The 12,133-nt window shown below is 48.5% G+C and overlaps 1 protein-coding gene across 1 annotated transcript in view; it reads left to right on the top strand.

Annotated features, from left to right (window-relative positions):
• The window catches only part of LOC149356741 (nose resistant to fluoxetine protein 6-like), a 190,994-nt gene that overhangs the window by 168,579 nt on the left and 10,282 nt on the right, over positions 1–12,133 (top strand). The window contains exons 9-13 of the mRNA XM_089584298.1: positions 1,073–1,238; positions 8,866–8,945; positions 9,363–9,485; positions 10,876–10,996; positions 11,816–12,002. Of these exons, the coding sequence (XP_089440424.1) occupies positions 1,073–1,238; positions 8,866–8,945; positions 9,363–9,485; positions 10,876–10,996; positions 11,816–12,002 (677 nt within the window). The remainder of the gene's footprint in view (positions 1–1,072; positions 1,239–8,865; positions 8,946–9,362; positions 9,486–10,875; positions 10,997–11,815; positions 12,003–12,133) is intronic.

Below are 12,133 nucleotides of genomic sequence, written 5' to 3'. Positions count from 1 at the left end.
CCAATTACGCAATATTTTATTTTTAAGCCTTAACATCACCCCAGTATTGGCATGCACTCCTCCGCATCCATGAGATGTCTTATCGGGGGCCAGCAAAAATTTAATGCTTAAATACATCACTCCCACATGGCATTAATAAGCATTAGAGATGTTCTGGGCGACTCGGGGACTGCCTCGACAACAGGAACTGTTCAGAGCTTAGCCATCGAGAAGAAAAAACTCAGGTTTGGGGAAACATGGACTTCTGTCACTCTCGCCAAGTGCAAGAGTAACTCAGTTTTTCTCACGAGAACCCAAGGTGCACGTGTCCGCACACCATACAGCACTTTTCAGGGGCATAACCCGGCTAGCGCGGGAAAGGCCGCGTTTTGCTGCTATGCATCATGGTTGTGAAAAAGTGCAGTCGAGGGCAAAAGTCTCTCACACGGGTGAGCGGCAAACGAAGCCGCTCGAAGCCGCTTCGGAACGTCGAAGACACATTTGTGGTTGAGCTTGAGTGCGGCTTGGGACAGGCGCTCGAGAACAGCACGAAGGTTGGTCAGGTGCTCCTGTCGGGTGGTGCCATGGACTATGATGTCGTCGATGTAGAAGAGGACACCTTTGCACCCTTTTCAAATTAAGTGCATCATCTTCTGAAAAGCCGAAGGCGCCGAAGCAAGGCCGAAACACACTCGTTTGAAGCGGAAGAGGCCATCATGGGTAACGAATGTGGTCAATTCCCGACTCTCGGGGCTAAGTGGTACTTGATGGTAAGCCGAGGCGACAGATCCAGCCCACACTTGCGGAAGTGAAAGTGAAACTCATGTTCTTTAATCTGTGTGAGTGAAACGATGGCGCCGTTGGGTCTAAATCGCTTCCCGGGCGTCATCGGGACTTTTATCCCCGACAGTAGACTGCCCAGCCCGACGCCATGCTCAGTAATTCGGCACATGCCGGGTACAAGTAACAGCGCTAAAAAGGGAGCTTGCCGAGCGTCTTGCTACGTTAGCGCCGCTGCTGATCGCGGGCCAGCGCACTCTCAGCCGACTTCGTAGAAATTGGAAACATCGTTGCCCTTTCCCCTTGCGGCCAGACTGACCCCCGGCTGCATGGTGCTCCTGTGCTTCTTCACCCTGGTGCCGCTGCTTGGCTCTGGCCCCATCTGGAAGGAGAAGATCGTGCCAGAGGTGGCTGCCTGCCGTCGCAACTGGTGGGCCGTGCTGCTCAATGTGAACAACTTCGTCCACTCCGAGCGCATGGTGAGTTTACGGTGAGGGTTCTGCAGGCATGCAACCAAGGGGGTCTGTTGTAATAAGCGTCGCGCAAGCGTTCGCGGCACGGGTCGGGCCGCGGTGGACCGCGACAGCGCCTACCTTTTCAGACAACACGTCCCCAAACCCGCCACCAGCGTTCATGAGAATGAGTGACCCCTGATTAACCAAGACACAAACTCTTAGGCGATTAGGATCGATCGACTGAATGCGCCAACAGTAGACGCTAAGGCCTGCTCTGTGCTGCTGATTACGTTCGTTTATATATCTGCTCATTTTCATTTGTTGTTTGCACTGCTGCTGCTGATTAAGTTCGCTCACATATCTCGTCATGTCCACTTTCTGTATGGACAGTGGTTTGCTGCGGTTAAAGAGCTGATACATATTTCGTTTGTGGTCTATCCAGTGCTTCGTTATCCCCCCGAGCACGACGCTTAACTTCGGCATCCTTCGAAACGAACGCGGCATTTCTCTTCGGTTGTCGATTACGACCTTCTACTGCCGCTGCCAAGCGCCGAACTCGTTGTTCTTCAGTTTCTTCTGCGGAACGGCGTCGTATTTCTGCTGCTGCCGCCGCCTAGCGTTGAGCTCACTGTTCTGCAGTTTGGGCTGCGCGTTTACGGCGACGCGCCTCCGCTGCCAGAGTCAAATGCTGCTCCCGTTCTTGCTCGGTTTCTGCTGCAGCGCTCCGCGCAGCGGCTGAATTTTTTTTCTTTGTGGTGTTGCACTTCCTCCTCTAGCATTTGTGTACCGCTGATCGTTCTGCACATTGTTCTGTGCAGCTGCAGGCTTCTGTTACAGCGAAAGCTGCATTAGCTTTTTTTAAACCGTTTAGGAGGTACATCGGCAGCCGTAACGCGTAATACGCGTTATGAGTAATGCGTTCGCTCTCCTTTAGTTTCCCCGTGCCGCCATGCTTCGAAGATACAGTAGTGAACAAAAAAATAAACTTTTCTTTTTTTGTATAAGTTCAAAATATCACGAATATAAAAGACCTGTTTGTTATTTACGAATATATTATGATGCAACAATGCCCTTTTCTTCCGTCAGGTGTAGTTGGGGGCGTGACAATTTGCCTGAAGTTCGTTTTTAATTTTTGTCCTTTCATGGGCGCTTCCAATTGCGTTCATTTTTCGTCTGTTCTAAATTATATTAACTAGCTGTCACTTTCAGGTGACGTACTGTGTGGTTACATGTATTGCTGCATATTTTTATAAGCAGTGGGCTGAGTGTCAGTTAACAACCGCCGGCAAGATGGCTCAAGTGGCAATTATCCGCGGCCACAACTACGGGATGAAACACCGCCTCTGGATTTTAGAGTAACGCAGTTCACGCCGTCACTAGCTTTGAAGAGATATATAGTTACGTACTCAGTTGGCACTGAGCACGTCTGGGACGTCTTTTCGAGAGGTTTCATGACGGGGCGGAGAGCTCAAACCAGCCAGGCCGACCAGCTTTGTTTTCCTCTACTCTCCGGTCTCCTCCGCTTCGTCGTCGACACAAAGCACGTTACACTTCTCCCTCCGCAGACAAAGCCACCCACGGCGAGCTAAGCAGTGTCCCGAGGACTGAAACGTTTCAGCCTAGCAACGTGCACCACCTGGGTCTTTCGTGAGCATCGGCCACTGTCAGTAAGGCGCGAGACGGCGTAGTTCAAATCACTGATGCGCTCAAGCACAACAAAAGGGCCAGTGTAGTGAGACAGAAGCTTCTGACACAAGCCACGCTTCCGTAGTGGCGTCCACAATCACACTCGATCGCCAGGGTCATAGGAGATGGGCTGGTGACGGGTGTCGTAGCGGTGTTTAGAGCGCTGCTGTGAGTCTAAAATGCGGAGGCGGGCAATTCGACGCATTTCTTCAGCTCGGCAGAGTGTGGCGGCGATGGAAGGCTCGTTGTGGATAGAAAAAGGAAGGATGGTGTCGATGCAGTGGCGGGGAACGCGAGCGTACACAAGGTAAAATGGGCTGTAACCAGTTGTTTCATGTTGGGCAGTGTTGTACGCATACGTAATAAAAGGGAGGATGTCATCCCAGTTCTTGTGGTCAGAATCGACGTACATTGCCAGCACAGTGGTGAGGGTGCGGTTTGTGCGTTCGACGAGGCCGTTCGTTTGTGGGTGATACGCTGTCGAGTGACGAAAACTGCATTCGCAGCTACGAAGTAGTTCTTCCACAACATCCGGGTAAACTGGCGCCCACGATCACTGATGAGAACGCGAGGAGGTCCATGACGGAGAATGAGAGAGCGCAGGAGAAAAATAGACACATCAGAAGCAGTGGCGGACGGTATGGCGGTTGTTTCACAGTATCGTGTTAGGTGGTCAACACACACGATAACCCAGCGGTTGCCATTCGCAGACCGTGGAAAAGGGCCTAACAGGTCGATGCCTACTTGCTCAAATGGTGTGGTCGGAGGTGTGATAGGGTGCAGCTGGCCTGGCGAACACGACGTAGGAAGCTTAAAACGCTGGCACTGGACACAGCTGGCTACGTATTGTTGAATTGTTTGGCGCATTTTGGGCCAGTAAAACCGTTCTTCTGTGCGGTGAAGGGTACGAGCAACTCCCAAGTGGCCAGACATGGCATCGTCGTGCATCAGTTGATGGACAGGGATGCGAAGGCTTTCCGGCACGACGAGAAGAAACCGTGCACCGCCGGGTGTGAAATTCTTCTTGTAAAGTAAACCGCGGCGCGAATACAGAAACGGGCAGCAGTGGAATGACTGGCGGAGTCGAAGAGGGCCATTAACGTCGTGTCCTTGCGCTGTTCAGTCTTGAATTGGTTAGGATCAGGAAACGTTGGTGATACAGAAGCGAGGTATCGTCGAAGGTGTCGCCGTCGCAACCAGTCGTCGGAAACGGCAAGCGCGAGAGACAAAAATTTGGGTGGGCGTGTCAAAAAGGAAAAGAAAATAATAGCGCCCGGCCCGCACCGCTTAGAGCACAACGGGCTTAACAGTCAGCGTCGGCGTGTTGACGGCCACTTTTGTACACGACAGTGAAGTTGAACTCTTGTAGCCGTAAAGCCCAGCGGGCAAGTCGGCCGCATGGGTCACGGAGGTTTACGAGTCAACAGAGCGAATGATGATCGGTGACGATGGTAAAAGCATTGCCGTACAGGTAGGAACGAAGGCGCTGCACAGCAAAAACTACCGCGAGACACTCTTGTTCGGTAACTGTGTAGTTCCGTTCCGACTTGCTCAGCGACCGGCTGGCATAAGCTACCATATGCTGTTCTCCGCTGTGGCGCTGGATGAGCACAGCGCCAACTCCGACACCACTGGCGTCGGTGTGAACTTCGGTGGGAGCAGACGGGCAGAAATAGCGCAGGATAGGGCCCGAAGTTAGGAGAAATTTCAGATGGAGGAATGCAGACTCACAGTAAGGGGTCCACTGGAATGGCACGTCTTTTTGCAGAAGGCAGGTGAGAGGGGAGGCGACGTCGGCAAACCGCGGAACAAAACGGCGAAAATACGAGCATAGCCCTAAAAAACTGCGAAGTTCCTTGACTGATTTCGGCGCTGTGAGGTTGGTGACAGCCTCAACCTTCTGGGGATCCGGCCAGACACCGTCCCTATCAATCAAGTGACCGAGGACAATTATTTGGCGTTCGCCAAAGTGACACTTCTTAGAGTTGAGGACCAGGCCCGCTTTTTCAATGCAGTCGAGGACGATAGCGAGGTGGCTGTTATGTTCGTTAAATGTCTTCCCAAAGATCACAATATCGTCCAAATAACACAAACAAATATGCCACTTCAGACCACGCAAAATAGTGTCCATAAATCTTTCAAATGTGGCAGGTGCTTTGCAAAGTCCAAAAGGCATAACGTTGAATTCATTCAGTCCGTCAGGTGTGACAAACGCCGTCTTTTCTTTGTCGTTCGGGTTCATTGGTATTTGCCAGTAACCTGATCTCAAATCAACCGAGGAGAAGTATGAGGCGGAGTGAAGACAGTCGATGGCATCGACTATGCGTGGGAGCGGATACGCGTCTTTTTTGGTGATGGCATTCAGGCGACGATAGTCCACACAGAATCGCCACGTATTATCTTTCTTTTTCACGAGGATAACTGGAGCCGCACAAGGGCTTGAAGATTCCTGGATAACTCCTCGGTTTAACATGTCCTGAACTTGTTGGTCTATTAGCTCACGTTCGGTCGGCGATACGCGGTAAGGCCTCTGTCGTATTGGAGGTGCGGAGCCGGTGTGGATCACATGATGAATGCGAGAACGTGGAATGGGTGCTGGATTTTCTCTAGAGAAATCAAACACAGTGGCATACTTCGAAAGCAGTTCCACCAAAATCCGGCGCTCGGTTGTGGAAAGAGACTTATTAACCATAGCCTGAACTTTGGACTCTTCACAGGGGTGTTCCAGCTCTTCAAAAGCGTGATTACTTAGCGCCGCAATTGAAACAGACAAACCATCCTCGAAATGCGCAAGTTTCATGCCACGAGGTAATACGGCGGGCTCTTCCGAATAGTTCACTGTCCACAGCGCGGTGTGGCCACCCGTCACAGGGACTATGCAACGAGGCACGAGGACACTTTTCTTAGCGCACGTAAGTGCACTGGGTTCCACCACGGCGTCAAAGGCGTCGCACAAAATTTTAGATGAAACAACCGGCACGAATACGGCGGACGTCGCCGGAACAACTGTGTCCTGGAACAACTGTGTCCTGGAACAACTGTGTCCTGCGACACAGAGAACGCTCCGAAATCATGAGAAGAGCTTTTCACTAGAGCCGACATCAGAGTAGCGTTCAATGAAATGTTCAGAGAAGGTTTGCTTTTTTGATCTCCCCAGGAGACATATCAGAACAACTAACCAAGTTGTCCAGAAACACATTGTTCGCCCGGCCGTGTCTAAAAAAGAACTGTAGACTGTCTGTCATCGACATTTCCGAAGATTTGTCCTCTTATCAGGCTCTACAGTAACTTCAAGGAATGTGAGATTTCCTGCAGAATGTGCCTATCTAAACGAGCCCAGATTAAACCACGCACGTCTATGAGGTAAAGGAACACCTTGTATCGATACGTCACGAATGGAAAAGATTGATTTCATTACATCAGTAGAAGTTTTTGTCGGCCGGGAATGATGGGATTCATTGCACACGTCGAAAAAAAAATTGAGAATTGGTTTTGAGGATAGGAAATGACGCAGTAACTATCTCACATATCTCGGTGGACACCCGAACAGCGCCACCAAACGCAATTATAAGGACCTCGTTATCATTTTCCCATGTTAAACCACAGAGGCGGGAACATAATTGCACGGGGCTGATTCTCCGCTCGTGGAGCGTTCCTCCTTGATTGAATTCAAGGTACCATGAGTGAAGAGGTGAATCAGGGCATTCTTGAAAAGATTTTGCTTCTACAGGCACGCAAGAATCTGGGGTTTAGATATGTGTTTCAACAGAATTACGACCCGCATCAATCTTCTACGCTTGTGAAAAATTGGATGAACAAAAGGACGATGGACTTAATGGAGTCGCCAAGCCGGCCTACTGATATTTTTTCAATTCAGTACATTTTGATAAGCACCGCGCATCGTTCGAAGGACCAAAAGCAAGCAGCGCTGTACACAAAGTCGATAATATGCTGCAAAAGGGCAGAAACATGGACTAGACTTTCGCTGACTGCATGCTTCGGCGGAGTTAAGCAGTGATCGCCAGAAAAGGCTTGCGTGTGAAGTGCTGATGCATAAGGCTATTGTGAAACGTCATTCTTGAAATTGTTGCCTTATTTTGAAATAAAAAAATACATAATCGCTGATACCTTTACGCAGCGCAGAAAGCAGTTCTTGAAGATATTTGCTGTGGGAACAAATTATAGCTTAATATGATGATAAACATTGGTTGCTGTTGCGTAAAAAGTCTGACATGGTCATCCCACCAACTTCGTGCGCAAATTTTAGTGCGGTTAAAAAGTTCAAAATTGAAAACACTGAATTTTCATATCTTTTCCTTCACTACTGTACATGGGCGCAGTGGCCCAAACATGGCAACACAGCGCACAACATAATTTGAAGGGTCTTTTCACGGAGCGGCGATTGTTGGGATTAAAGGAAGAATGAAAAGCGCACGGGCCTGTCCGCTGGCTCAAGGTGAGCCGTAATCGCTGCCACGTCCAAACAGAGGAGAATTGAAAGAGATGCGAGAGAAAAGAATGAAATAAAGGAGAATCACGCGTCCCAACTACCGCGTCCGCCGAAGCGACGACGCTTGCTTTAGCAACTGATACCCCAGTTATGGTGAACTAGAATGCATTCTAGTGGTGCAACCGCCTCCGTTTGAAAGGGCCTGGAGCAAAAGAAAGGTGCGGCGGCGCTGTGGTCGACTGCACTTGAAAGCACGTCAGCTCTCGGGCCTTTGCGCTACTAAGACAAGCATGTCGTGCAGCATTTTAGGCGGGTTTTAAGTTTGCCACCACGAATGGATGCAAGTCTAGCACGGGACAAAACTTTGTGCTTGCGCTTTCTGTACCTTGCTGCTTCATTGTGCATGTAGAAAATATTCCGATGCTGGTGCGCGTCGCGTATCTCAGCCGTAGTACTTCACATTTTGCCGTGGTATTGGTTGCAGTTTTGCAGGCTGAATATCTAACCTTTTTTTTTTTTGCCATGGACGTGCGAAACGTAAAAGTAGTATTCTCTAAAGCAAACTGCGATTCTCGCGGGCGGTTGAGCTGGACAGCTGAGTGCAATATACGCTCCTCTGTTAGGAATACTTACCTATGTTAGATCTGTTCTAACTGACGGCGCATTTCGTATAAATTACATGCCTTAATTAAGCTTGTGTCCTCGCTTTCAAACGTTTTAATGACGAAATGAAAATGATTGCCTGTCGATGCTAAACATGAAATCACCTACCCCGGGTTAAGAACACATAAAAAAACGAAGTTTGCCACAGGTGAAAGGCAATGATGATTAATATTATTTCCTCAGTAGGACTGTCTGCGGCAGAAATATGCTTTGTCATCTAACTACGGAATCCACTGCGGTACATAGGTCGAGTCCCGGCAACGTTCTGGTTTTCCTTTCAGTGCCGGACCATAGGAACGTGACGCGCTCGAATACCCTGCGTTGTATTGGATGCGTTTTTGGTTCGTCGGCGACATTTTATTATTCTTCTGAGCATGAAAAGCCGTGACATAGGTCGCCTTCTATGTGCGGTCCCCAGCCTGCCCGAGTCCGAAGAAACAACGCATTTACCGGCCCGGCCCGAGCCCGTGCACTACTTTACTACGGATACAGTGCAATAGGCGTCTATATTCGCACTGTAGACGAACCACAAAGATTCCTGAGCTCCAGGATTTTCTGTCAGATTTCCTACTATGAGCTCTCAGTGAGCATTTTTGCATCGGATTTATTTGCAAAACCGGAAGAAATTACCTCTTGGTAGGCTCTGAAGACGTGATTATGACTGCGTTCGGGAGAATGGGAGAAAGAAGTTGAGCAGTTTATGGCGCCCGTGCACCGCAATAATGTGTCGTCATTACCAAAGCCGAGCCTACAGACGTGGCGCAACGTATGTGATCCCTAACATTAGCTCAGTACTCGCAGCACCAAACGGTGGCTCTCCATAAAACGGCTTCATTCCCCTTTTCTTCACAGTGTCTTCCAAGCTTGTGGTACATTAGTGCAGACTGGCAACTCCACTGCGGCCTCTTTTTGATCGTCTTCCTCTTGATGAGGTGAGCTGCAATTCTTATTTGTAAGGTTGTTTTTCCTTACAACGAGCACTATGTACAAGTACTCTAACAGGAATTCATATTTTGCATTCAGTGTGCTTTTACTCTTATATGCAGCATTCAAATGATCTGTAAGCGTACAAAGGTCAGAATCACTGCAAGGAAGCAGAGTTCCATGAGACGAGCTCAGCACTTTGCTCCTTTGCTTTGTCAGCTGTTGTGTGTGGTACGCTCCTTGTCGATTTTCTGTGCGTATGAGTGTATCTCTTGTATGTAATAGTGTTATCAGAGAATGTAATGGTATCGATAACGTTGCACGATACTGATACTGCAGTTTTTCTCTTAATGCGTAAATTAATAACGGCTGAACTTAAAGCATTGCTTTTTTTTTTTCTCTCACATTCCCTGACCTCGTAACAGGAGACCAGCCTTTGGCGGTATGGCCGCGTTCGCTGCGGTAGTCATCTTCGGGGTCATCATCGGAGTGCAAACGACATTATCCGGCTACCCGCCGACAATGTTACCCCTGTACGCTGAACGAAGGTGAGGGCTCAGTTTAAGTAATCCATCGGCATTATTAATAAATTAAAGCATCTCTTACCTTGTCGATTGAAAAAAACAGTTGTACTATAGCCTAGTGCATTCACGTCTCCAATACTGTTTGCCTGTCTAGTGTACCACAACGAAAACTAATATCAGTTTGGTTTGGTTTATGGGGTTTAACGTCCCAAAGCGACTCAGGCTGTGATAGACGCCGTAGTGAAGGGCTCCGGAAATTTCGACCACCTGGGGTTCTTTAACGTGCGATAGTTTGCTAACCTTACAGAAACGTATGATACGCGTCACTGATAATGCGCCCTATAGAAGTCATTCTGCGCCTCTTTTCAAGAAGAATAGTATATTAACAATAGTAAATCTTATTAGCAAAAAAACAGCCATTGTAATATTTCTAGAGATCAGGCATAATGAAAGCGCCTTTTTCAGAACATACCTTGCAAAAGAACACAAATATAATACAAGGCACATTATGTACAACAAGAGCAAAATATGGACAAACTACGATATGCAAAAGCAATCTATCATGATTCCAGATTTTCTAAATCACCAGCCTGTCATTCGCACTATTGTAAACAAATCGTCATCTCTAGGAAACTTCGAAAAAAAAAGTGAACTTGTACTTGTTATCTATTCAGATATGATTGTTTACCTTGAAATTGCAACATGCTTTCACTGTTTCCGTTATGTATTGCATGTGCCTTCCATTTTCGGTGTACGTATATACCTTATGTAGTTTGCTTGCCGTGTGTTGCCTGAGTGTTTTGTGTATTCGGAAACGGGACTCACACTTAGTCAGGCATTCACTGCCTGTTTGTCAGCCTCCTCGACAGATATTATTTGTATGTCTGTCAAATAAACATTCATTCATTCAACTTGGCGCCTGCTTAACCACAATAGCGTTCGAAAGTTGGCCCGCCTCCAAATAGTCCAAAGAACCACCAACATTTTGGAAGTAGCCCCACCTCATAATATGGATTAAGACGGATTAGTGCAGCTTAGTTAGTAGATCAATGAGGATTGGTGGGTGGAGTAATGTGTATTAGTGGGTGGATTGAAGTGGAGGAGTGGGACGGGTTAATATAACCCCTTATGATAATTCTATAGAAGGTACGCGCATATTCTAGTCCTCAAATTTTCCAATCTGGCGGTGCTGGTGACGTCACGACGCTCTCGACCAATGAGAGAACTTAGTTACGAAGAAAGTCGGTGGTTATTGCAAGATAACAACCTAAATATTGTCGCATTAAAAATGCGGCTCCATTTCAAGGCACCTCAGTTTCGTTCTATGAACGGAACAGTTGCATATTCACTGCGCGTGGCGAGCGCAAGCTTCGCGGTCCCTTAACACGGCGCCCTGTTTTGTCGCTCTCTCCAGCCGAGTGATGGCGATGGTCCAAGACGTGGTGATGCGGCCCTACACCCACGCGGGACCTTTCACGGTCGGCATGTGCACAGCGTTCTTGATCTTCAAGTACCCTGGGACAAGGCTCACCAAGGTCAGCTCTAGTCTGCTGCTATTATCGCTTCAGCCGCGCAAGCTGTGACATTGACTGAGTTCAACACCGAATTCACGCGTGAAACTCGCACCAACACGTGCGACGGTAGATTTACTCACGTACGAACCACGCCAGCATAGTATTTTGGGGCCATATGTGGAGGATTCATTCCCAAGAGCCTATTCGCGTACAGTGGCATATAGCAAGGTGGGATTCGCTAGCCGAAAACCGTGTGCAACAAGACGAGCACCGCAAGAATGTATTTGCGCTGGGTTTCGAAACCAAGCAACCCAGGCTAGTAGCGCTGGTTAACCAGACCCAGAAGCACAGCTAAATCCCCCCAACTCTGCATAAGTCATGGCGTGCTCTGCGCATTAGAAGAGTCTTTTCATCGTAGCTCCGTAAACAGCAGCACTGTGGTCATACGTTACGCGCAACGCCCTGTGTGCACGAAATTACCTTATCATGTTTTGCCTACGATTCACGGAAATTTCAACACCCAAGCGAGCACTTCGAGTCAGTCACACGACAGTCACAGTGCCCATGGTTGCGAAAACGTCTCCGACGCGGAATGCTTCACCCATGGTACTTGCACACCAAGGCTCCAGGGTCATCTTGATAGCTGCGTGTGAAAAATGCCGGGTCAGCGCGTAGTGTTTCACAGAATTCAAACGAGAATTCGTAAATGCAGTGTAATTTACTATAAATAGAACTACAAATTACCCAAGCTGATATCAAAAACTGTGTGACGCTAAAGGCCAGACTGATCAACTAAATTTAATGAGCCGCTTGATAATGTTCTGCCTTTATCTCGCGCAGGTTGCGCAAGTGACGCTGTGGCTCGCGTCGGCGCTGAGCATGGCCCTGTCACTGTTCGCCACGTGGAAGTGGAACCGAAACGTGGAGGCGTCCGACCTGGAGACGCTTCTCTACTCATCTCTGCACCGCACCGCCTGGGCGATGGGGCTCGGATGGACTGTGTACGCCTGTCTCACTGGGAGATGCGGTGAGTCTCCTGTACCGACTCTTCTGTTGAAAGCGCTTTAAGTTATTTAAAATAAGATTTTGGGAATGGTGGTCGTTGAGGCGAGAGCGGAGGTGTAGATCCAATAATGACTGAGGCTTGTCGTTTAAAAA

This window comes from Amblyomma mixtum, chromosome 3 (assembly GCF_055824585.1).
Source record: "Amblyomma mixtum isolate Tamu chromosome 3, ASM5582458v1, whole genome shotgun sequence".
Classification (NCBI taxonomy): domain Eukaryota; kingdom Metazoa; phylum Arthropoda; class Arachnida; order Ixodida; family Ixodidae; genus Amblyomma; species Amblyomma mixtum.
This window is presented reverse-complemented; position numbering and strand designations above follow the sequence as displayed.